At 40.0% G+C, this 26,669-nt stretch overlaps 1 protein-coding gene across 1 annotated transcript in view; it reads left to right on the forward strand.

Moving 5' to 3' along the window:
- The first annotated feature begins 20,861 nt into the window (after positions 1-20,861).
- The window catches only part of TTC6 (tetratricopeptide repeat domain 6), a 101,584-nt gene continuing 95,776 nt past the window's right edge, over positions 20,862-26,669 (forward strand). Inside the window, exon 1 of the mRNA XM_029286160.1 lies at positions 20,862-21,920. Within this exon, the coding sequence (XP_029141993.1) occupies positions 20,862-21,920 (1,059 nt within the window). The remainder of the gene's footprint in view (positions 21,921-26,669) is intronic.

Consider the following 26,669-nt stretch of genomic DNA (forward strand, 5'->3'; position numbering starts at 1 on the left):
CCCCCCCCCCCAATCCTTTGGGCATTGTGTTCTTTCTTTCGGGCAGAAGCACCGGCTGGATAAATGAGTCACTACTGTGACGTTCAGCCAGTCCAGGCCCGGCGCGCTGAGGTCTGAACGGTGGATCTCTTGGCCTGAAACCTCCGCTTGGCAAGGGGCCCAGGTGAGTCATTCCGACCATTTTCATTGCTTTCTTCCTCCCGCTCCAGCCCCGCGCCTTGCCTGGAAATCGTCACCGTAGGAACCGCCTGGGCGAGTCAATAACAGGTGATTGCCACGGGAGATTTGACGACTGAGCCAGAAATGGCTGTGGGGCACAAATCTTCGGTTGTCCTCCTGCCGTTGCTTTAGACCAGGTGGCGGTCTTCTCTTGCACATTGACTCCACCCGTCTAACGTTGTTCTGCAAGGGGCATCTCTACTCTCCTGGAATCAGGCAGCCGATGGCTTGATCCTGCGGTTGGCTTGATGGAGGCCTCCCAGCATCAAAAGTTACGAAAACGTGCAGTCTCACTTGCTCTCCCCAGAGTTGGTGGCAAGCAAGTGGGTTGGGGAATAATTTCGTGGGTAGAAATTAAAGCAAGCAACTCAGGAGGATTTAAAAGTGGGTCTTGGAAGATCTTGATTTTCTGTGGGTTGAATCCACGCTTAAGAATAATTGGCCTCCCTCTCATTGACTTCAGCAGAATAAAATAATTGAATCGGGATCCAAAGCCAGACTATTTACAGTACAGTACTATCAGGTGGACATTTCCTCGGAGTGGCTACCTTCATTTATTTTTCAGATTTCTGAACCTTCCATCTCACTCAAGGACAAAGCAGTTTGCTCAGAGTTGAGGAATAATGCATAGATAGTGCATAGAAGACTGTGGTTTATCCACTTAACACATTCCTTGTCCTTTATACCCTTAAACGCCCCCCCCCCCGTGCGCCTAATGGCAGTCCTAATCAACAATTATGCTGCAGTGTAAGCCACCTGGAGAAAATAAGATTCTCTGAACTGAACTCCAGATATGGATCGGTCCCAGTAGAGTCCATTGGCTCAAGGGCTGCAGGTGAGGTTGCCAGTTAATTTCCAGAGGCGTAAAATTGGCTGGAAGCCAAGCATTTAATTTTGCCAGGCTTGAGTGGACGCTGTTCTTCCAACCTGCGTCCTTTTCACTGGAATCCACATTCTGTGTTTGTGTTTACCTGGATGTACTATCTCTGAAATAGGTGAGAGTTCTGGGCGTTCCCCAAATTTGAGCATCTTTAAGGAAATGGGTAGGGAAGCAGTATGGAGCAGAATCTCTCCCAGATGGGGCAGGCAGGCAGGCAGCGCAACCACGGGCCCCTGCTAGGAAAGTACAGTTTCTTTCTTGTGTTGAAGATGCCTTTCTGGGTCAGAATGCAGGCGGTGCAATTGGAATCCAGATCATTTCTTAGGATGATTTTTGCTGGCGGTGTTAAAGGGCTTGAATCCAGAACACCATTTCCGGTTTACTTGGGATGGCAAACCTAGCTGTTTATTTCTTTTGCATTCCTGAGATTCCCTTGAAGTCTCCATCAAGCTGAGGTTTGTCCTTATTGATTCACACTGATATGTAGTTCTATTAATAAATATCAATTAAACAAAAGCAAACTTTTTTTTTAAAGTAGCGACATCCATAATTTTAAAATACGCTTTAACGTGCTAACAAAAAGCTCCTTCTTCTTTTGTTCCCTGCTGCCAACCCCCTTCTTAAATCTGGCAATAGAATGAAGTTAAATCCTTGATTCCAGCGAAGGTCTCAAATCAGCAGGAGAGAACAAGAAAGAAAAGTGTGCTATTAAAAAAGTAAAAGCGAAAAGCACATTGTTTTTACACCCAGTTGCACTGTAAATGAAAGACCTTGGAATAAAATGCTTTGGAAACAAGTTTGCCATGGAAGAACTTTTATGCTGCAGCCGATAGCTATCATTTATAACGCACCGGATAGAACTCTGTGATCCTAAATGCATGATCTGGAATAAAGTATGTTTAAATTAGTAGCCATTGTTACAAACGTTGTAAGGCTACAGTAATTGAGATTTGTCAGGCTAATGAAGTCCATCGGAATGTTAACACCCACATTATGGCAATAAATGGGATAGAAATCTAGAACGTTTTTAAAAAATCTCAGTGCAGTGGGATCCAGAGCAATCCCATAAATTTAGATTTGAATGATTTGCAATCCTTTGGATATCAGTCAGTAAATAGGACACTTGCAGAATTCCTGCAACTTCATAAGACACTTGCAGAATTCCTGGGGCTTTAATTTAATGATGGGTCTGTGGGATGGGGATGGGATCTTGGAGGTGTATAATGTGAACTACAGATACAGATGGACTCCAGAAGATGGTAGAGGACAGGAAGGCCTGGAGGAACGTTGTCCATGGGGTCGCGATGGGTCGGACACGACTTCACAACTAACAACAACAACAGATACAGAAGAGAAATGACTCTCTCTTATGTTTTCGTTTCCCTCCATTAATTCAGCAAAACCATGTCATCTGGTCAAAATATAATCGATGATGATGATGATGTTGAATTCAGGGGTAGTCAACCTTGGCTCTTTTATGACTCGTGGACTTCAACTCCCAGAATTCCTGAGCCAGCTTAGCTGGCTCAGGAATTCTGGGAGTTGAAGTCCACGAGTCATAAAAGAGCCAAGGTTGACTACCCCTGATGTTGATGATGACGATGGTGATGATGATGATGATGGTCGTGAACAACAGTAAAAGCTATTGGGATCGTGAACGTTTTTGACATTGGGCCAAAGGTCAAGAAATCCCAGCAAACTAAACTACCAGGCGACAAGAAATTGACTTGACAGTTTGAGCAAGGAAAAAGACAACGCTCTGAGTTATCGCCCTGCCTTTTCCCTAAAAGATCTTAACCCTTCCGCGTTAAAAACCTTGGCATCTCAAGGCCACCGCGGCCCCCGGCTATTTGGGAAAGGGGCAGCCGGTGGAAGAAGAAGAAAGGGGAAGGCGACAAGGCCGCCGGGCAGCCGCTGTGCTTCTGCAACGGCGCAGCGCCTCCTGTTGTTCGGCTGCGGCGCCAAGCGCGCACGCAGGGCCAGGAGGCGAGGGAGAGGATGCCTTTTTTTTTCCCCCGCGCTTTTCCGACGGCTGGATCCGAAGAACGACGCCCAACCTGCCCAAGTGGCCTTTGGTAACTGACTGCCTCGGGCCGGGGAAAGGATGTACCCGCTCGGCACTAGTCCACCACCCGGACGCGAGGTTTCATTCCGAGCCCCTGGGGGGGGCGGGTGGACCGATTGGCGGACCTCTGGATGCCTCTTGCCACACTTTTTAAAGGGGCCCGCGAAGGAAGACGAAGAGCCAGAAGCGGGCTGTTAGTGCTGAGGGTGGCGGAGGAGGAGGGAGGCAGGCTGGCTCTCAAGAGCCTTCTGGCTCGGCGCTTCCCCGAAGAGTGGGCGTGCTGCTGGGGGGGGGGTGTGGGGTGGTCCCGGGGTGTGTGGGGTGGTCCCGGGGCTTCTCTTCCCACCTCCTCCCTCTCAGCGCCCGGAGAGGGGGGGGAGAGGTTCCTCCTTGAACCCACCGTTTCCTCCAGAGGATAATTTAACGTTTGCAAAGAGGGGGGGGAGGTCGTGGCGGGGAGGGGCTGTGTGTGCCAGACCAGAACTCCAGGAGAATTCGGAGTTGTTATTATTATTATTATTATTATTATTATTATTATTATTATTATTATTATTATTATTATTATTATTATTATTATTATTATTATTATTTAGGAAACGGGGAGGGGGAAGGAAGAGGGGGAGAGCCCTTCGACAGAAAGCGCGGAGGAGAAACATCCAGCTTTGGAGCTGAAGCCAATGCACAAAACGTGAGAGACGGTGGCCTCGGCTCAGGTGAGGCAGCCCTAGCGGGGAGAAGCCGATTCAGGCTCTGCCGAAACCAGAAATGCTCCCAGCCGCCGCCTGCGCTGCCCGTCTTGGGCCAAGCAGCGCTCCCCCCTCCCCGGCCATCTTTGCCGGGATCCAGAGCTTCACTCCATCACTGTTATAAAGTACTGGTTGCTCGACGCGAGCAGCGTGGGGAAAAAAACCGACCCGAACATTGTCAGAGGTATCTCGCCGGCAGTACCCAGCCAAGCGCTACTTACCTCAAAGAAAGCTAAAGCGGGGTTGGGTTGCTTAAGGCTCGGTTGGGAGATCCGGGGCAGCCCAGGGCTGTAGGCTAGAGTGAGAAGTCGATAAAGGTCCCCCCCCCTTTGAAAAAGGCCGGGGAGGCAAACAAGGGCAGGGTGGCGGCCAAGAAAACCACCTGGATGTGTCCACGTGGCGTTCAACTCCGTAGTTCCGGGGGGTGGGGGAGGAATTTTGGTCTTGGCTTTCTCAGCGGCTAGAAGCGCTGCTTCTGGGACAAGCCTTGAACTTGATCCACCCCTTGGGATCCCTTCTCTCTCTCTCTCNCTCTCTCTCTCTCTCTCTCTCTCTCTCTCTCTCTCTCTCTCTCTCTCTCTCTCTCTCTCTCTCTCTCTCTCTCTCTCTCTCTCTCTCTCTCTCTCTCTCTCTCTCTCTCTCTCTCTCTCTCTCTCTCTCTCTCTCCCTCTCTCTCTCTCTCTCTCTCTCTCTCTCTCTCTCTCTCTCTCTCTCTCTCTCTCTCTCTCTCCCTCCCTCCCTCCCTCAGTTGCGCTGCAATGTTGGGAAGCGGCGGCCGAGAGGAGCGGAGGATGTGGGGACTCCCCGCACTTTGCTTAGCGCGCCATTCATCAACCCCTCTATTTGAACGGCGAATTGAAAAGCCGGACCTTTGGGCGCAGCAAATCCTTTAGGAAAGGGAACCCTTACTAAACCTAGTGGTGCTGCCGTCAAAGGAAAAGCATGGGAGAATGAATAATCTGCAAGAATGTACTTTCTTTTGATTTTTGTTTTTTTTAAAAAAAACACTTTTCCAATATTAGTTTTAGATTTGGAGAGTCCAGTGGCAACTATTCCACTGAAGGAAGGAAAGAAGGAAGGAAGGAAGGAAGGGAGGGAGGGAGGGAGGGAGGGAGGGAGGGAGGGAGGAAGGAAGGAAGGAAGGAAGGAGATAGTTTTACATTCCAATATTTCAGTTTCTCCTGGACTTGGCTAATTTTGAACACACTAAATCTGACTTCACTTTATCCTGGTGGCCATGTGTATTCCCATCTAGCGGTTCCAGATGTCTGGGTGGAAGGAAAGCTCTGCTCTTCCGAAAAACAGCAGGGGCTTCAGCCCTTTCTCTGCCTTCTGGGAGAAGGGGATGGTAGGAGTGTATTTGGTAAGTATAGGTATTGGGTGGTGGGATGGTAAGAGAGGGGTATATTTAATCTTGCTAATGGGGGTCTGGGATTTTGCGTCTGAGCCTTGTCAAACAGGGCCAAGTCCCCAGCGAACAGCCTTAGTTCCGTCCTTCTCAGTTGTGTCTAAAAGGGCAATCAAATGGCGCAGATAACAACAGATGCCCAGGCGGGTCAGTTTGTGCCGATTTTCTCCAAATATTCCTTGACTCGGAGGGCAAGACAACCTTTGAAACTCATGAAGTGAAATCTTCCCACTCTCTGGATCTTTATTTAGAGAAAGGGAATCTGGGCAGGAGCAGAGGTTTTGCCAAAACTGAGATTATAGACGATTTAAGGACAGAATCGCTATGCTAGTTAAATAGCGGTTTGGAGGTTGACTTGGCTGAGAAAGAGGGAGCGGGATGAACTGTTCTTGAGTAACTGCTGAACTCTAAAGTAGATGTCACCTACTCTGGAGATGTCGGTTGGACTCAGCAAAATTTTTCTCTATCTTATCATTTCCAGCTTCCTTAATTAGCAATAGCGCATTCATCTCCAAGCATATTCAGATGTAACCAAATACCAGCTCAATTATCGGAAAAACTGAATTTCAAGAGCCCTGCGGTTTAATTCGGGTGTTATCACCCTTTCTATTTTAAGAAAGCGCTTCTGGTCTCCACCATACCGTTCCAGTTATCTGACCCAGTTTATAGCCACTGGAAACAGTTTGTCATATCTTTATCTGAAGCTCCAACGTTATTCTTCTATTCTTCTTGTTAGTATATCCCCCTGTCACCCCCCAGCATATTAAATTTCAAAGGCAGCCCAATCAAAATCCCACCTCTTTCCATAGGTAAGGATCTGCAGGAGCTGTTGCTCCGTTTTGTTTTGTTTTTAGGAGCGCCACTGAGCATTTATAGAGTCATTCATTCAACGAAGAAGGTTCATTCACAATAATTGTAATAAAGTATAGATGGAACAGATTTTCCAGCAATATTCTTATGCTCTATGTACACCCAATACACACGGGGGAAATGAAGTGTGTGGTGAGGAGTAACAAGTCGGGGGGGGGGGAAGGGACAGAAGATGAAAATTGCTGCTCGCTTTTCAGCTCCGTTTGCCTTTCAGGATAGAGGCAATAAAATTCCTTGATCTTTCCACTTCTCCAGGTGAACTTCGAAGGCCTTCTGAGATTTTGGAAACAATTCCAGATTGATACCGTTGATTGTGTTTTGCAAATGCACAGCCCCATCTAACGAGTTTGCGCAGAAGCAAGTCCGGTGTGCTTCAAGCCCCAAGAAACTTTTACGATCGTCGTCAGTGCCCGGATAGCTTCAGGATTAAATTAAACCAATTTTGCTGAGAACGGATAAAATCGGGATGTTGTAACACCGGGGGAGTGTCTTATACATTGAGGAAAAACTGTTTTTTAAAAAAAAAGTGTGGTCTCCTTCAATTTTTTGTTAGCGCTCTTCACTGTCGTGTTACGAATCTCACTGAAAAAAATAGTAAACAATGATAGGATTACATTAGCTGTAAATTGTAATCCCTGTTGGTCAGAAGGTATGGCCAAAAATCTGATCAACTGTTATGAATTTGGACTATGATTTACCAGCGCTGTCAGAGAATGAGAAAGATGCCCAAATAAATCTGTCTAGTGAAGGGTTTCTCATCCTTGTCAACTCTTAAGATATGTGGACTTCAACTCCCAGAATTCATGCTGGCTGAGGAATTCTGGAAGTTGAAGTCCACACATCTTGAAGTTATTGGTCTAGTTATCTTCATCTAAGTCTAAAGTTACCTTTTTAAAAATTCTGATAACTCTGAAAGGCAGCTTAGCTCATTCACTCTTGGCCAAAAAGCTTAGTGGCAGGGTTGGGGATCTGAACAGTCAGTCCAGTATGTGCCTATTTTTTCCCCTAAAAGTGTCCTAATTTTTCGAACGCAACTAGTATTATCCCCAGCCAGATGACGAGGGAGAGGGGTGTGTGTGTTATACTGTGCCACAACTATAAGCCATCAGACTTCCTGTTCTGTGCTAGAGCTTCACAAAGTTTTTAAGCAGGAGGGGGGGCATACGGACATATCCCATTCATCCTGTCTGTTAGGCAAATATGATTAATTGTTCCCTTTTCACAGACGGACAACTTGTCCGAATACAAACGGAAAGATTTTTCTAGTGTGTTTAGGAAACCGTGAGACTTTATCCAAGGGCTGGCCACATCTAGTAATCGAGGAGGAAGGGGCACAGAAGCAAGGGCAGAACTTTAGGAAACGGTGAGACTTTATGCAAGGGGTGGCCACATCTAGTAATCGAGGAGGAAGGGGCACAGAAGCAAGGGCAGAACTTTAGGAAACGGTGAGACTTTATGCAAGGGGTGGCCACATCTAGTAATCGAGGAGGAAGGGGCACAGAAGCAAGGGCAGAACTTTAGGAAACGGTGAGACTTTATCTAAGGGGTGGCCACATCTAGTAATCGAGGAGGAAGGGGGACAGAAGCAAGGGCAGAACTTTGTCACCCCCGTTGACAAAACCGTTTCGTCCTCGTGATTTGTTTGGTCCCCCTTTCTCCATGGCTGCGTCTATTTGTCTCGCCCACTAAAGCACTCCAGGTCTGCCCCCCCCTCTCTCTCTCGGTGCTCCATTTTAGGTGGGCAACAGGATCTGATCCGATCTGGAGCGTGTAGTCCAGGGGTAGTCAACCTTGGCTCTTTTATGACTCGTGGACTTCAACTCCCAGAATTCCTGAGCCAGCTTAGCTGGCTCAGGAATTCTGGGAGTTGAAGTCCACGAGTCATAAAAGAGCCAAGGTTGACTACCCCTGGTGTAGTCTCTTCCCCCCCCCCCTTGCATGTGTCAAAATACCTATCTCTAGTGCTCCTTATAAATCCCGGAGTGTGTGATCGGCACAGCTTTTCCAGCAATCTCAGCCAAGGCAGGTGAGGCTCCGAACAGGTAAGGAGCCGGNTGCCAGGCTTTGCTGTCAGGCATGGTTTTGCGATGCCTATTGATTTAATCCCTGCAACTTCCTCGGCTTCTCCACTGATTTGTGGGAAGATGTCAGGGAACGTTATAAATGAAGATCATGTGACATGGCAACACAGTGGCCTGGCAGCATTAAACAGCAGTAGTGCAGCAGCACTGAAACAGCAAAAGCTTTCCAAAGTTTTGCTTCCATGGAAGTAACGGGTTCTGGCATTTTATAAGTTAGCCCATCTGAGATACATTGGTTGAAAAGGTTTTACCCTATGATGCACCCTTTCACCCAGTTAAAGGCTCCAAACATGAGAGTTTTAGTAGTAGATACTGTAGGTCTCTACAGTAGATAGATAGATCTCTCTATCTCTATCTCTATTTGTCATTTCTGCCAAGTTTCTGTGACTCTCCCATTTTGTATTTGTATTTTCTAACAAACCTGTGACACAGAATACACTTAAGAGTGAATGATTGGTCCACAGTCAGCTTCTGAAGGCTGTAACTGCAAATTTTTGAATGCAGCACTGACTGGGCCTGACTGAATGCACCAGGTTGGAAAAGACTGCATTAACCAAACAATTCCTTGAGACTAATATTCCTATAAACAAGGATAGGACAACTTTGCACGCCCCCCCTTGCAATAAACTTGCCCTTAACTTAATAAACCCTTGGCCAGCATTTATTTTGGGCCAGGACGTCAGGAATTCCAGAACTTATGTGAAATGAATCATTAGCCTGCTTTCCTTTTGCCAGTAGATAAGTGAATTATTGTCCCTAGAGATTAACTATGGAGGACCAAGTCATATGATGAAGTTTTTATGGTTCCCACAAAGACCCACCAATCTCTCTGGATCCCATGGCACATTTACTTTGGTTTTATCCTTAGGACCACGCCTATTTTCTGAATGCTAATAATGTGATCCATATGTATTCAACATTGCTTCATAGATAACATTAAAATTGAAAATAAATCACACATAAATATTTGTGACCATTTTGAAGAGGGATTTTAAATAAGCAGTCTAGAATATTTTACTGTAAGGAACTCAAGAATAAGGAAAACTATATTTAGCTTCTAAGTCTACAAGACTTAGTTTGTCAAAACATGACTGCAAGTTTGTGGAATGATACCTTCACAGAAGGCAACATTCCATACACAAAACTCACATCTAAGTAAAATATTTTTGAATCCTTCTTTAATTCAGACACATGGCATGAAAAACAAACCAGTAGAAATAACTGTTTCCTCCTAGATAGATCTGGTTTGGTATGGGAAATACTGAATATTAGAAATGTAATGATTGTTAGTATAATCCTTTGCAGGTTTTATTGAAAGTTTAAGTCCCATATGCTCAGAAAGGCATATATTCAGCTCCTATGCATGTAGTAAACGTACTGAGTTCCTCAGGATTAAAGAATACCACATATTTAATATTACACCATGAACCTCCTATGCACCTTGCTTAGAAACAAGTCCTTCTCAGATTAAACAGATTTATTCCTTAATCTATTAGGATAGGTTTGGGCTACAATTCTATAAACCCTTTGGTGTGAATTCATCTCACAAAACACAGCAAGATTTTCACCATTCTAAAAAAGGTCACGAAAATTATGAATGTGGAAGAGCACTCAATGATAAGATATCATACTTTTAAGGATAGACAAAAGAGGATATGTAGATTTATAAAATCATACGAATACTGAAAGGTTCATCTATTGAAGTGTGATATATATGAATAGTTAGTTTATTCAGCCCATAAACAATGGGCTTTCTCCTTCAGAGGCAGTGATAGCCACAGATGGATTTAAAAGAAGTTAGACCCCTCCCATTGGGGACAGGGCTATTGACTGCTATTCAGCTTGACAACTGTATTCTATTGCTTCATCTTACAAGCTAAGTAGAGTCAGAACTGATCTGTTTTTGGATGCAAGACCTCTGTGAAATGCCAGGGCTGTACGCTAGACTGCAAAGTTAAGAAATCTCTTGGAAAACCACATCAGCCAGTTGCAAAGGCATAACCATGAACATACTATACCAGAAATAGAGTTTGAATTAAAGGAGGTGTTTCACTCATTTCATTTCACTTCTGTATTTCACTTTTAGGACTAAAGCCACCCACAAATCAAACTGAAGCAAGCATGTTTCAAATATAAGATGTTAGGGACCTGCTGTGGAAGAGAACTATTGTCCTATTTGCCAGCTTCCTGGATGCCTCTGAGTAGCTCTAGTGAGACACATACAGTAGTATTGGATTAGATGGTCCATGACCTGAATCAGCAGGGAACTCTTCACTAAAAATGCATGCATGTCCAAGAGCTGGCTGCAATATGATAAGAAAAGACATTTAAAGAAAACTTTCTGAAAAGTTATCGCTATATGGTTGTACCAGATTTTTCTTGCTGTGTTGCATCTGGCGGTCTTATGGTTTTGGTATTTCTGTTACAACCTCTTTTAATAAAATTAATTGTGAAAAAAATTAAGTAATAAGGAAGGTAACAACAACAACAACAACAACAACAACAATAATAGAGTTGGAAGGGACCTTGGAGGTCTTCTAGTCCAACCCCCTGCTCAGGCAGGAAACCCTATACCATTTCAGACAAATGGTTGTCTAGTCTCTTAAAAACTTCCAGTTTTGGAGCATTCACAACTTCTGGAGGCAGATTGTTCCACTGGTTAATTGTTCTAACTGTCAAGACGTTTCTCCTTAGTTCTAGGTTGCTTCTCTCCTTGATTAGTTTCCATCCTTTGCTTCTTGTCTTGCCTTCAAATGCTTTGGAGAATAGCTTGACTCCCTCTTCTTTGTGGCAACCCCTGCGATATTGGAACACTGCTATCATGTCACCCCTCATCCTTCTCTTCATTAAACTAGACATACCCAATTCCAGCAACCGTTCCTTATATGTTTTAACCTCCAGTCCCCTAATCATCTTTGTTGCTCTTCTCTGTACTCTTTTTAGAGTCTCAACATCTTTTTTACATTGTGGTGACCAAAACTGGATGCAGTATTCCAAGTGTGGCCTTACCAAGGCATTATAAAGTGGTATTAACACTTCACGTGATCTTGATTCTATCCCTCTGTTAATGCAGCCCAGCACTGAGTTGGCTTTTTTGGCAGCTGCAGCACACTGCTGGCTCAGATTTAAGTGATTATCCACTAGGACTCTGAGATCCCTCTCACAGTTACTACTACTGAGTAAGGTAGCACCTGTACTGTATCTGTGCATTTGGTTTTTCTTGCCTAACCTTACTTTTTTCACCACTGAATTTCATTTTGTTAGATAGCGCGCAATGTTCAAGTCTGTCCAGATCCTCCTGTATCTTAAGCCTATATTCTGGAGTGTTGAAAGATTTATTGAAAAATTTATTGAACAATGGCATGTTTGCTTATTCATTAGTCAACTTCTATCTTGCCACAATCAAATAACACTCAGCAACGTCCATATTGTATAAAATGCAAAAATTAAAACAGACTCAGCCATTTTCAACCAGTAACAATCATAACAAAACGTGTTCATATGTTGTGTACCAGACAGCATTAATGATCATTCCATCTTGAACCTTTGTACAGAAAAAGTTAAAGGAAGCCCCATTCCTCTGCCAATTTATTATCTGAGACCGATGCAACAACTGCAATAACAAGACCCATCCATAAATCAAACCAAAAGCTGTCCTGAGCCTCATGACATACTCAGTTCCGTGATTAATTTGAATAGCAAATTGAATAAATATATTATGCCTAGGTCTTGTGATATTAGGAAAATCTATCTGGCTTTTGGCAAATACAGTTATCACATACCACAAGAAAATCAATCGTAACTTTTTGTTTAATAAGCTGAGCAAAATTTCCCCTATAAAATGCTGGAAAATATGTTGATCAAGACATCAAAATCACTGATGGTCTTATTGACTTTAAATAAATGTTTTAGTTTGGGCTGTTAAGGAAATGTCTGTGTTTGAATTGGCAAAGAAATAAAGCAAATGTTAGGGACTTAGAAGGAAAAGACATTTGACTACAAAACTATTTGTATGAGTATAAAATTGGCAAATGAGCAGAAAAGCCACAACGTGAAAGCATTTGTTTCAAGCTGTCCCTAGGTGAAATTTTTGGCCTTTTTCAAGCTATTATAAATCTTTGGAGTTTACATGAGGAAGGGATAGTCTTGCCTCATGTGATTTGTTACAAAGATTTTCTGTCTTGTTTCGGGTTCTCTAATTTTTAACTGTTGCAAAAGATAGACAAATTAATGGTTTGAATCAGGGCAAAACCTTCACAACATTAAAAAAAATGTATGGGAGCCTTTGACCTACTGCACTAGATTCTTTGGGCTTTCCCCCCAGTTCTTCAGTTGGTACAAAACAATCTTGGCACAATGTTTGCTCTCCATTAACAATTCCTAATGCTTCAATTACATCTGTTCTGAGTCACTGCCACTGTCCTGATTTATGAGGGTGCCCTTCATTACAGACAAACTAGTTGGTTTTCTCTCTTGGCTCTGCTGCTATCCCCTTTTAGCTGGCCAATAGTCAAAAGGAAAAACATACTTTAATCAGGGCATGGCAACAGGAATGGGATGGGTTAGGCCCGCAGGGGTAGGTAACCTTGGCTCTTTTATGACTCGTGGACTTCAACTCCCAGAATTCCTGAGCCAGCATGGCTGGCTCAGGAATTCTGGGAGTTGAAGTCCACGAGTCATAAAAGAGCCAAGGTTGCCTACCCCTGGGTTAGGGTTTAGGGCTGTGTGAGAGTTCCTTACGCTAGCTTGTCTGCCTCTCTTCTCATTCTACATTTGGCAGGGTTGGTTCTAGGCCTAGGCACCAGATCTTAGAGGATGCCAAGATTGAAAAGACTTCCAAAATACACAATATGAGTATTAAGTCTGATTTTTCCTTTTTTTAAAAAAAAATAAATTATTATTGAGCATTACAATTATATGGATGAAAGCTAATACGAACTACAAAAAATAAAAAATAAATAAAAGAGAGAAAGTGCAGAAAAAAGGAGTAATATAAAAGGAAGAATAAGAAAGATAGAAACAATAAGAATGTAAAAGAATATAACAAAGAAAGACAAGAAAATATAAAGAAGTAACTTCCCCCTTTGTCACAACAATTATAAACAATTTTTACAACTTGTTACTTTCTGTCAGGTGGAAAGAACCCAAAATGGCAAGAAGACTTATTCAGAGTAGTTTTTTTTTAACTGTTGCTCGCCTGTAGAGATGAATCTCGCCAGACCAAAACATAAAACTGCATAATTATTAGATATACCCTGTGAAGAGTGTGTGTGTGTGTGTGTGTGAGTAAATCCACCCTGACTCTTTTCTTGCATACCAAGATTTCAGGCTAATATGCTTTTTAGCTCTTTGGGAAAGATCCTCTCCCTCTTGCAACTCTACCACATTCCACCATATTTTCTCTCAAAATACTACAAATGCTCTCTTCATACCATATCATATATCTTATCTGTTGACAAATCCTTAAAACTATGTTGTTCAGTCCTAGTCAGCAAAAGTCCATTAATTAAAAGTTAATTAATTAAAAATTCATTAACCAGTGTTAACAACATATCTATTTTAAACTTCAAAAAATAAATCAACTTTATATTTCTTCCCTTTATTTTTAACAATTTTGGTCTTTAATCCCTTCAAACATTGTCCAAGAACTTGACTTCTTTTCTTTTTCTTTGTCCTTCTCAACAAGTCTTTCAAAACTTTAACAGGTATCCTTTTGTAAATCCAATATAGGAAAGTTATCTAGGTCATTCTCCTGGTTTATTATTTGTATGTCCCCTTTAATTATTAAAACATCATCCAGTTTCATTTATAACTGTATATCCAGTATTTCATCTTTCTCCAGATCATTTCTTGTAGCCAGTCATTTTTAAAATCCGTGTTCAAACCTAATTTCATCTTATTTGGTAAAATCTGTTCCTGTTTGTAACCTCATTGTTCGTGCACAGTCAATCTGTAATGACATTCTTAAAATTAATTATTGAATCCATTGTTCACAAATATTCTTCAATACATCCAATGTTTAGGTATTTTCTCCATCCTGTGTTAACATGTCAAATAGGTACTCTTATCCTTTAATTATAATCTTTATAATTCTTTCTCCCCCTAGTGTCCAGTTTTCAAAATCCCATTTATCATACTCCCCCCCCCCCCGGAATTAAAACACCAGCACCAACCATTTCCCAAAGGAAGGATTCTTTCAATTAATTTTGAGATCCTCTAAACTCTTAGTCTATTTATAACTTTCCAAAACTTTCCAAAAACAATACTCCAATCGCCCTTTGGCCATTTATTCCCTTTTGCCACTTATTAAAATTGCTAAGTCCTTAAATTTGTTTAAAGACTCCTTTCACTAAGGACTGAAGGAAATTCATTGAGTGAACGCCATCCAGCTCTCCATTCCAAAGGTTCTTAGTATTTGAAAAGTAATAAATAGATAACTCTAAACATGATTAAGAAATGATTACATATAGTCTACATTATGACTGTGGGCATAGTTAAAATCCCTCTATTACCAGCCACTTCACTCAACAGTCAACCACAAAAATCCTAGTTCCTACACTCTGTTTGTGAGGAGTAGCTATCTGGAGTACATGTGCATGATCCCACAATTTTTTTTCTTTCTCCAGAGAGATTTTTCCAGTGAGAATCCATCCTCTGTCCCCCAATTTCAGTCATAATACTGTCTCTGCTTCTTCAAGATATTTAGTTTGCCAGGTCTTCACTGGAAGTTTCCTGAAATTCTGATAATCTTTCCCTGTTTCTCAGGAAACTTGGATCTCCAGAAACTGGTAATATTTCCAAAGCAAGACAAATATCTGACAGGAAGGTACTAAGTGAGTGAGTTGTGTGAACATCAGCTTATTAAAGTTACTGTATATCCAGAAAAGCAATAAGGGTACACTATGTGTGCCAGCCTACCTGGCCAAGAGTTAAATATAATTTTGCAGAATTGTTGCTATATGACAATAATAAGTGCCGATATAATTAAAATTATTTACTATGATTCACTGATTCATAGCAAATAGGGTGAAAATGTCTGAGAAGAGGAAAAAAAATTGTCCAGGTTTGAAAATCGTAAGCGTAAAGCTTAAAAACGTGAGGAAAAAAAGAAGCAAGAGGACACCCTTTTGAAATTCCTAACAGAATTGGATGATGAGCAAAATCATAGGGGGGGCATAGTGTTCAAGCAAAGTTGTTCTTTCCTTTTTTTCACTAAATCAGTTTGTACAGATGGCCTAAAGAACAATCTAACTGAAAAAAATAATTCTAAAATGTGTGTAAATGATGTTATGAAGAGGAACAAGTTCTTCAGGATAAGATATTTCTGAAATCACATAATTACAGAAATCTAGCAATGAATCAGTCATATTCTCCTTAGCAGACTATCCTCTGCTTCAGGAAGATGGTCATATAATTCAGCCTATAGTGTAACATACCTAGTTATCAACAAGCTGTATCATTAAAGGTGCTATCACATCACATTGGTCTTAATGGTTTACTTCCATGTGGGTCAGTGCTCATGAGAAAACAGCAAAAAGTAAAATAATTAGTGTCTATGTAGATTTATAGTTACTCTGGATTTTTTATTCTAATCAAATACTAAATATTACATACTAATTAGAATGCAAAATTATCTCTGTCTATATAAGTATGTATGTGTGTGCGTGCGTACACACACAACTCACACACAGATATGGTATTTCTGATAAATAACAGAAATCTCATCCCAAACAGGAAGGAGGTTTTTGTGGTGGAGCGCAAACCAATCCCTGCAGAGGTTAAAAACAGCATTCTTATTAATTTCAAAGTAATTAGGATCAAACCCTTCCTGTTGTGCCCATGAATGGCTTTGAATTCACAATTCTTGTCCCTACTGCAAGAAAAGCAGACAATGCCAATTTCTCTGAAACTTTCTCCACCACTCTACCAGAATCCCAACCGAGGAAGAAGCTATTGTGAGGCAGACTAATATGGCTAGCCATCTGCCTGCCTGCTGGCCCACTGTGAGCTTTCTTTGGCATCCTGATGCAAATATGATCTATTCACCACCTTCTTCCTGAGCTTTCCTGATGCTAAAACCTCTTGACATTCATTGCCATGTCATTCAGCTCCTGCTGTGACTCTTCCTGGAAGGTGTCCTGACAGACTAAAATGGTAATTGATGCCCTATTTACTGTTAGTTGTGGATTAATTTGCTCCCTAAAAATCCCATTGGTATGTATGATTCTTATCCCACTGTTACCTTAATTACTATCAGTCTTTCTCCCAGTGACTCCCATGGGTAGAATAGAAAGCAAAAAGCTGCTAGAAATGCAGGAGGAGGAGGAGGAGGAGGAGGAGGAGGAGGATTATTTATAAATGTTTGCAGCACACAACTAGCCTTAATAAAGGTATACCATTGCAGGAAATTGAAAACAAGTACAGAATAAAGAGTTGAACTGTAGAGGGCAGTACTTGATGGCAAAATAAGTTATTTTAATTTGAATTAAGAATACAAATATTAGAAATGCAGTATTTTATATAGCTGCACACAGCTTAAGAAGTTGCCCCGTAGATAACTATAATATTTTCTCTGCTTTTGAATACTGAGCTGATGAACTTAAGACATCCGATTTTATGCAAATTGGGGTCATTTTTGTTTACATTTTGAGTACTTGCAAGGACAATATGGAAATGCACACTTCCTCCCCCCCCCTTTTTTTTTTTTAGTAATCTCTCTTAGTCTCTATTTTTTTCAAATTCCAAGTCTAATTACTGTTTGGAAATATGGTTCTATATGTTCGTCTCTGATATTAAAGTTTTCTGGAGATGAAAGGGAAAAACATATTAAATCCAATGAAAATTTTTTGTCCTTTCTATTTTTATATTTCTACTTTCAAATGGGACGAATATACATATAATCCAACAGATTTCATATCGACTCTTAATTTTGCTGCTTTCTAGTTTTTGTTTCTCCAAGAAGATAGGCCCGTTGACTTTCAAAATTACATAGAGTAGTCAAGGATTACTGCAAATCTAAGAAGAATTAAATGGATCAATAATGTCATTTTGGAAAGGCAAATTGATTAATTTATTTTCTTTATAGTTGTATCAAAAATATGTCAGCATTGTTTCTGGACTCATGGTAGGGCTGATAATGAAAAGGATTTTAAGATGACATATGGTCTGAAGAAAGTAATTCAGTTCTGCATAACTGGACTTGCTTCTGTTTTTGCTTTTCCATGATGAATCGAGTTTTTACTGTGGTGGTGAATTAGATTTAAACTGGATGCTTTCTTAAAAAGATGCAAAAACAAAATCAAAGCAACTAAAGTCTGAAAGGGCTGGGTAAAGATTTTTGGGGGATGCTTAGAGTCAAGATTTTCTACATAATCCATTCAATTTTTTGCACTATTTTCAATAGATCTTCTTGGTACCTTGTTGATATTAATGATAATGATGATCATGATAATGATTTCCAGTCTGTTCCATTTCACCTGTTCAACATGATCATGGTGCCAGAGGGTCAATTTCTGTTCTTGACTGCATCACCATCACCATCATTACCATCACTACCACCACCACCACCACCACCACCACCACCATCATCATCATCATCATGTCTCATGCAGAGCACATTGGGCAGCAAGTCTTTTCTTTACAGCATCTAAGACTTTAATTAGATTTCCATCACAGGCTATGTGTAGGTTTTAGATCTTTACATTCAGCTTATTTCTGTTTCTTTTTCTAGTATATGTGCCTTTCATTTTCATAAAAACAAAACAAAACATACTCTTTATTGCATCACAGATGCTATCTAACATTCACTAGTTAGTCGGTGATCTTTCAGAATCTGTTCTCACTGTTGTATCCTCCTTTATTAATTATCATAATAAATAATAACACCAGGAATGCTTTTTGATACATTCCTCTTTCTCAGTTAATAATATGATATCGGTAGTCCTCCACTTATAAATACAATTGAGCCCAAATTTGTAGTTGCTAAGCTAGACAGTTATTAAGTGAGTTTTGCCCCATTTTACGACCTTTCTTGCCACAGCTATTAAGTGAATCACTGCAGTTGTTAAATTAGTAACATGGTTGTTAAGTGAATCTGGCTTCCCCATTGACTTTGCTTGTCAGAAGGTTGCAAAACATGATCACATGACCCTGGGACACTGCAACTGTCATAAATACATACCAAATGCCAAGCATCCAAATTTTGATCACGTGACCATGGAGATGCTGCAATGGTGGTAAATGTGAAAAGTCACTTTTTATAGTGCCGTTGTAACTTTGAATAGTTATTCAACAAAGGGTGGTTACCGGTCAAGGATTACCTTTATATGTTCTGGTTACATAGGGAACATAGGACAAGAAAAATTAACTTTGCACAAACTAGTCTACATACTTAAACTTTTCACCAATCTGTTTTATGGGGTAAGTGAGAGGGTAAGGCTCATCCAACAAATCTACTACTTTAGATCATTAAAACAGAAAGAACCAGCATGATAGTTAGGCTGGCTAAATTGAAAAACTCTACGTTCTCTCTTCTGCAGCTACCGTTAGTGCTTGTACACTCCAAAGATGTAGTCCCATTCACCCCACCATTCTCTAGCCCCAGGTGCATAAACTGCCAGTGGAGGGTAGGCCTTTTCTCTCCTCCCAATCCTTGTTCTAGTTGCGGATGGGTGGGGGAGGGGGGCGCTTATCTCATCAGAGCCAATGTAAAGTTAAAGAAGCCTGCACGCTGGGCTGGTACCATAAGAGAGGCCATAAGAGAGGGAATTGCACCCAAGTGTTAAAGAAGTCGTTTGTTTCTGCTTTCTTCCGAGATGTTGACGATCCCACCCAAAAGCCTCAGAATCCCTAGCGGTCTCCCCTCCAGCTATTAACCCAGACCAACTTTGCTTAGCTTCGGAGATGGGCAAGGTCATCTAGGTGCTGCCATCTGCCGCGGACACCCCAGCTTTACAGCCTACCAATCCCTCTTCTCCTCCGGACCCCCGTGGCTCAGGCCGTTGCTAGGGGACCGCGCGCGTCCCTCCTCCCCTGCGGAAGGCCAGTCCGAGACGCCGCAGTTGGCTGCCGCGAAGCGCGTAGAGCCCGGTTGAGCCTCGCAGAAACAGCTCCGGCTGCGTCTCCGTCGCGCAGAGGCTGAGCGGCCGCGCCTGCCGGGGAGGTGAGCGCCTTTGCCTTGAGAGACGAAGCAGGTTGTGTGTTTGTGTGTGTGTGTGTGTGTCGTCTCGCAGAAACATTTTGCATTCCCCCGCTCCACCCCACTCCTCCCCATTTTAAAAAGAGCTGGATATTTTTGAAAAGGCAAAATACCCAGCATTTTTTGGGGGGTGGGGGAAGGGGGAAAATTATAGTATGATTTAGAGCTGCTTTGTTTAACCATTGAACAGTTAAGAACTGTTTGAACAATAGATGGAGTAAAATAGTTTCCCCCTGATAATTGAGCAGCCAACTATAAAAAGTAGAAATGTTACTTGTGATGCAAGTACTGTATTTGTAAAAGCTGGAGTGAGCTCCTACTTTCTGGAGGAACAAAATACATTCTTGGGAAGGGAGGGAGGGAGGGATATTATGCTTATTTTTAATATTGTTATGTACTGTTATTCAAATTGAAAAGCAGATGCTACTAAAGCTGCAGATCTAGATGAGTGTACCTAGGATAAGATCTGCTGAGCTATGTGGACCATCCTGCTGAGCAGAAAAATATAGGATTGAACAGCAGATCTGCTTTCACTAACTAGCCTAGTGACATCTATTTCGTCAAACGAGGTTGGTAGCAAGTTTTCTCTGAATGGGAGGGATTGCAAATGATCAGACATGTATGTATATATGTATATATGTATATATTTATATATGTATCTATGTATGTATATATACAGTTATTCCTCAACTTACAACAGTTCATTTAATGACCGTTTGAAGTTACAATGGCACTGAAAAAAGTGACTTATGACCACTTTTCACAGTTAACAACCATTGCAGCATCGCCACGGCCACGTGACCAAACTTCAAATGTTTGGCATCTGGTTCGTATTTATGACCATTGCAAGGTTCATAAATGTTCACATTTTTCAACCTTTGGACAAGCAAAGTCAATGGGGAAGCCAGATTCACTTAAGAATTGTGTTACTAACTTAACTGTATTGATTCACTTAATAATAGTGGCAAGAAAGATCGTAAAATGGGGCAAAATTCATTTAACAATTGTGTCGTTTAGCGACAGAAGTTTTGGGCTCAATTGTGGTCGTAAGTAGAGAGCTACCTGTATATAGAATTGGATTAAACATTTTATAAATTTATTAGTCAATTATATAGTTTTCTTGATGTATGTATATCAGACATAACATTTGGGAAGGAGAAATTTGAATGACATAATTGATGTGAAACGTTACTCTATGATCATTATATTTCTTATTATTTGGTTTTCATCTTAATATGGTATCCAAGATGTCTAAAGTAACTTGTAGAGAGGCTAATAAATACTCAGAAGTATTTTAATTTACTAAGTAAATGTAGAACCATTCCATTATGTTTAGATATTCCTGTTCATTTTTCAGTGAGCAACATTTTATGTTTATTTCCCCAGGCTTTAAGAATGGCTAGAAAACATGAACATTTTGGATTAAGCTATTTGGAAGAATTGAATATAGTTAAGGAGCGTGAAAATATATGTAAAGAATCTAAGCATGAATTTATGAAATTTAAACAAGAATTTACTTCTGACCATGGAAATGTAAACAAAGCTTTACAGGAAGTTACACCATCAAGTCAGTCACTTCAGATACATTCTAAAACTATAAGCCCCTTTCTATGTTCTGAAAGCAAACAACTTTCTTCTGAGTTGGATATTTCTGGAATCCAGAAAAAAGTAAGGATTGCTTGTGATGAAGAAGAAGAAACAATTGAGATTGAAGATACTCCAAGTCAGCCAAAGAAATCTTCTAAGAAGCAGAACCATACTGATGGTAAAAAAAAGGCCTTTCATTCTGGAAAAGCCATCCTAGAACATAAAAGTGAGAGCCCAGGAGATGAAGTTGAAAAAATGCCAGTATTAATAGCCTCTTTCGTAGGAACCACCAAGCAGATGACCATATTGAAAAAACCAGGACCACTGAAACCAAAATCTCCAAAGATTCCTTGTGCAAAATTACGATTTAAAGGTCAGTCAAAAGATAGCCATGCTAGTAGTAGTAAACCACTTGAACAAAAAATACTGTCTCAGCATATAGTTCTTCCCACAGCAGGGACCAGCTCTGCAGACTTTGATGATACCTCTTCTGTGATTTCCAGTGTACATGAAAAATCTATGACTATTTCTAAAGAAGACTCAGAATCAAATGTACCCAGTTGCTTAGAAAGATCTTACAGTACAAAAGGCAGTGCTTCATCTAGTATTAAATTTGCTCCAGCACATCTGGAAGAAACCATATCTGAAAGTAGACTAGGTCTTTCAAAATCACATTTGAAATCTTTTTCTTCATACAGCAAGTCACAAGCATCTCATTCCATTTCAAAGTTGCCTTCTGGAATCGTTTCACGATCTATTGATGAAATAATTGAATCTTTAAAGTCTACTGTTCCCACTGATTCAGACTTAAAGATCAAAGAACTCTTGGAGAGTATTCTTGGCCAGGATTATCTCATAAAGATTCAAGTAGGTAAACTAGAATGAGTTAAAGAAGCTTGGATTAATAAGATTTATTAAAATTGCCTTTAAAAATAATGTCTGTGGAGATTCTCAATCATCTAAATCAGTGATGGCGAACCTTTTAGAGACCAAGTGCCCAAAAACTGGCCCCGCCCCACTCCACACCCCTGCCCCGCCCCCACCCCACCTGCCCGCAGGGCCACTCACCGCCTCCAGGGCCCGCCACAGATCACCCAGCAGCGCCATGGCGGCCACGCCCTCTGCCCGCACCCCGCAGCATCAACTGCACGATGGGGCGTGAGGGCAGAGTCTTGTCTACTCTGTCTGGCTGCCATGTCCTTGGCTGCACTGCTCCACGTGGGCCACGCTCTGGGGCCGCTCTTCTCCAGGGGGGCTGCTGGTGAGGGGGTCGTGGGGGAGGCAAGGCTGGGGCAACGGCACGTGTGCCCACAGAGAGGGCTCCGAGTGCCGCCTTTGGCACCCGTGCCATAGGTTTGCCACCACTGATCTAAATCATGGTTGTCCCAAAGATGCTTTTTTTCCCAAAAGGCAACTGGATTTCTTTGGTTTTTTCTTTGAAAATGTTTCAAAGAAAAAATCCAAGGAAGTCCAGTTGCCTTTTGGAAAAAAAAGCACTTTTGAGACTTCAAACATAATGTATTACAACATTTTGAAAAATATAATATATTTAATAATATTTGCTATTACTTCCTTTCTGCTAGTTGTTGTTGGTTAAAAGTTACATTGACCACATTTAAATGGATTCTCCTTTGGTAAGGATTTCTTTAGCTAAAAATATGTACGTTGCTGATCTATGTATGCAAAGTATTCTTGTTTCAAAGTCAAAATATACTAAAATAAAAGATAAATTTTAAGTTAACACCAAATCAAATTATAGTTCCGTGTGATGCATGAACACAACCAATGTAAATAATAACTTCATTGTATTACTCTGTGATCAATCAAGTCAGCAGTTTCAAATTAAGATGTTTTTGTCGCATCTCATACTCTAACAAATATATTATGGTTTAAGCTTTTAGAGGTATATCCATTTCTTTAGATTCATGGAGATCTTTGGTGTATTATTTATGTTTGTATCTATTCCCACCTAGCTGTATAGGAGAATTGTAAATGGTGGGGTCATAGAAGAATGAACATCAGAACTAGACAATTATGACCCATTGGGTCATAGTTTCGGAGGTATTTCCGTATCTAAACACAGAAACAAAATGACCATGGGCAGGCAAAAAATCAGTGGGCGTGGAAGTGACTTCAATCTTTCTGTCAGCATTGAATTTCCTTGCAGCAATAAGCATGCCTGCTTTTTTCAGAAAAACTGTTTGATGTTAACACTTCTGACTGCTTCCTTAGACATGTGAGATCTTGGCATATGTGTGAACTTGATCTTGTGAAATTAATCATTAAGGTTTATTGTTGTTGCTGCTGCTCTTATTTGCCAAAAGTATTTCCAAACTGGATTCAGGCTTCCATTGCTTTGTTGGATTAGGTGCCTGAAATAAGAGATAAAGCTGTTGTTATTTGCCTGTCCTAATGATTTATTCCTGATGTTTGTTCACTTTACAGATTTAGACTGATTAAATAATTATAACTTTCCTCTGAAACAATATAAAGTATTTCACTAGGTGAATCTGATCTTTAGCAGATTATTCTTTTGTCCTTGAAATAATTTCAGTGCTATGAGAAACTGCTGCTAGCTTTAAAGCTTTGGAGCTGCTAAGTGATGCTAATTGTTGGTACTAACAGGAAATTGATTTATATTCCATAAATGCACTGAGTCATATATTGTCTTTCATTAGATAGTGCTGAATATATCTGAGTGTACAAATGTGGACAGGCCTTCCAGAGCCCACTGATGCCCTGACATCAGTTCTCCTGGCTACTTCATGGGAGTCCTTATTTGCAGAGATATTGCTCTTATAGATCCAGGAAGGTTGAAATTTACTCATGTCCTCATATGGTATTCTTTTTATGATGTCCCAAGATGTGCTCTGATTACCCCAATCATTTCCAAAACTGAGGGCCACACCAATACATGATATATTTTTTAAGGGATGCTAATCCTACACTCACATATCAGGTGGCCAAATATCCTCCAGTTATACAACTCTGCAACCCTTTTAATTAGATATGTTGTTTTCCCTTTCTCAATAAGGATTTTTTTTGGTCAAATTATCTTTTTTTCTGTAAAAACTAATCAAAGACCACAATAAAGATATTTGTATTTATTTATATTTGATGTGCCAGTAGCATGTCCTCATAATGAAGGAATATGGACAAGTATGTTGGCTTGCAAGTAATCTCTACATTAGAGAGCCTTGTATAACATTGTGTATGCTTTGGGCTTTGGTTGCTCTTGTAACATGGGGAAAATTTGGCAAAACTGATCAATGTGATTCTTACCATAATTCAATGTACTGACTTCTAATCTTCTTTGCAGCAGTTACAAATAAAGTTATTATCATCCTCCGTCATTCAAATTACTTTACAGAAATCCCTTCTATCTCTTATTCGACCTTTTTCCAATCAACAAATCCACAGATCACCATTTCATTTATTTCTGTTTTCAGCAAAAAATTCATAAAAATACTGATTGTTTTCTTCCTCACCAAACAGGTTGGTTTTGCCATTTCTGCTATTTTTGTTATCTTTCAATCCATTCCTCCATTGTTGATATTTCAATATTTTTCCATCATTATGCATATAATAATCTTGCTGCAGTTACCATATATAAAATCAATCTTTCATACTAAATGATTATATATATCTCAATAAGAAAAGTTCTTATCACCTCATAAATATTTTTAAAATTCTTTGTATCAACATATGTATTTGTATCCAACTTTTTTTTATCTTTTTCACAAGTCCCTCATGCATGGTAAAATGTCCTTTCATGTTATTTGCATTTCCAACATTGACTAGGAGTATCTATATGTATCTTAGATAATTTCTCTGAAGTCACATACCAATGATATACAGATAGTCCTTGTGTGATGACCATAATTAAGCTCTGAAATTACAGTCATAAGTCATGACAGTTGTAAAACTGGTCACCATGTCAGCCCATTTTACCAATTTTAAGCGGTCTATTTTTCTGTATTAATAAGTCTTGATGTGTTAACCCTTTCTCCTTGCCCACTGTTTTTTTTTTTTGTAGAATGCTTCTTGTGCTGAAACCAATTCAGTAAAGGTATTTTGGGGCTTGTATTTATTCCATATTCTTAATGTAGCACTTTGCACATAATGATTTTTAAAGTCTATATTAACTTTAACTTTATTATAAAAGCCATGCCTACCAAACGTCAGGTTTGTTTTTTTTCAAAAGTGCATCACTTTTCAAAATAGCTGTTATTTAAAAATCATTCTTGATAGTATATTTATTTTCACCACAGAAATTCTTACAAACTATGGTAATTGTAACTTTTTTCATTTTAGTAAGTGCTTAATTTAATTTTAATCTTGATATTTTGAATGATATACATTTTATATTTGTTATTATCAGAGTGTCCAAGTATTTTACTTTTTTTATTCTGAAAATCATATTTTTTGTTTACATCTTTGTTTTCTCCTTAATTTTAAATCCATTAATGTACCAAATTCTTTAAACTTTTCCATTAATATATCTAATTTTTCTGTAGGATTTTCCAAAATTAAAACATATCATCCACAAATGTCCTTCATTTATACACTTCTCATTTAAGTTTCTCCATAGCTTTTTTTTCATCTTGTGTTATGTCTCTATTCCAAAACTTCAATAACCAAAATTAACAGTAGTGGCAAAACTGGGCATCCTTCACATATTCCTTTTTGTATTCCACAGGGTTTTGTCAATTTCCCATTAACTATTATTTGTGCTGTTTGCAATGTATATATCAATTTCATTCCTTTTCTTATGGCTACCTAACTTTTCTTTAAATATTATTTAGCCAACATTCTTTGTTTTTTTCTTGAGTTTTCCTACTTAGCTTCAGTCTTGCTTGCTGATAAAGCTCAACAATGAATGTGATCCAGTACAAGATGTTATTAGAAGTCATGAATGGATTGGTGGGAATTAGAGAAATGAGTTTAGAAGAAATGATTTAATCATTTGGAATCCCAAGAATGACTGAGAACAATTATTGCTTGGCACTTAGTAAGAGCTTATTGTTTCAAATTCATGATTTATGTCTTATTTAAGTTTTCATATGACAAATAAATTAAAAATCATGGCTGCTTTGATGGTGATGAAAGACCAAGAAAATTAGTATTTAGGAGGAAAAAACTGAGAATCGTTTCTAAAGCCTCTATTTCTCATGTTGGCCAGGGTGTCTCATACTGGCTATTTTGCTTGGACATCTTTTTCTTTTACTGCTCATTTGTTTCAGGTAATGTGTGTATGGAGATATGTTTTCCTTCTATGAAAATAGAGTAGTAGGCCTGCAAATCCTAGGTCTCATTTAATTGTCTACTGTGATGGCAACATAATGCTATTACAGGATGGTGGATCACAGCAGAATCCTTTTCAGTGGCAGAGAAGGAGATCTACAGTATTTCTTTTCGGTAGCCCTCTTTAAGAGTATAGGGTTTTTTTCATTTCATATTCTGCTAAGTATGTGTTCAAGGTGCCCAAAATTCACTGAATTATATCCTGGCATTTTTAATGCTATATACTTTCTAAGAGTTATAGAAAGATTGTATAGCCAATTCTTGAATAGATATCTTTAATAGTGTGAATAAAATTTCAACAAATGTTTGTTT

Source organism: Protobothrops mucrosquamatus, unplaced genomic scaffold (assembly GCF_001527695.2).
Source record: "Protobothrops mucrosquamatus isolate PMUCROS unplaced genomic scaffold, P.Mucros_1.0 scaffold2999, whole genome shotgun sequence".
NCBI classification, from domain to species: Eukaryota; Metazoa; Chordata; class Lepidosauria; order Squamata; family Viperidae; genus Protobothrops; species Protobothrops mucrosquamatus.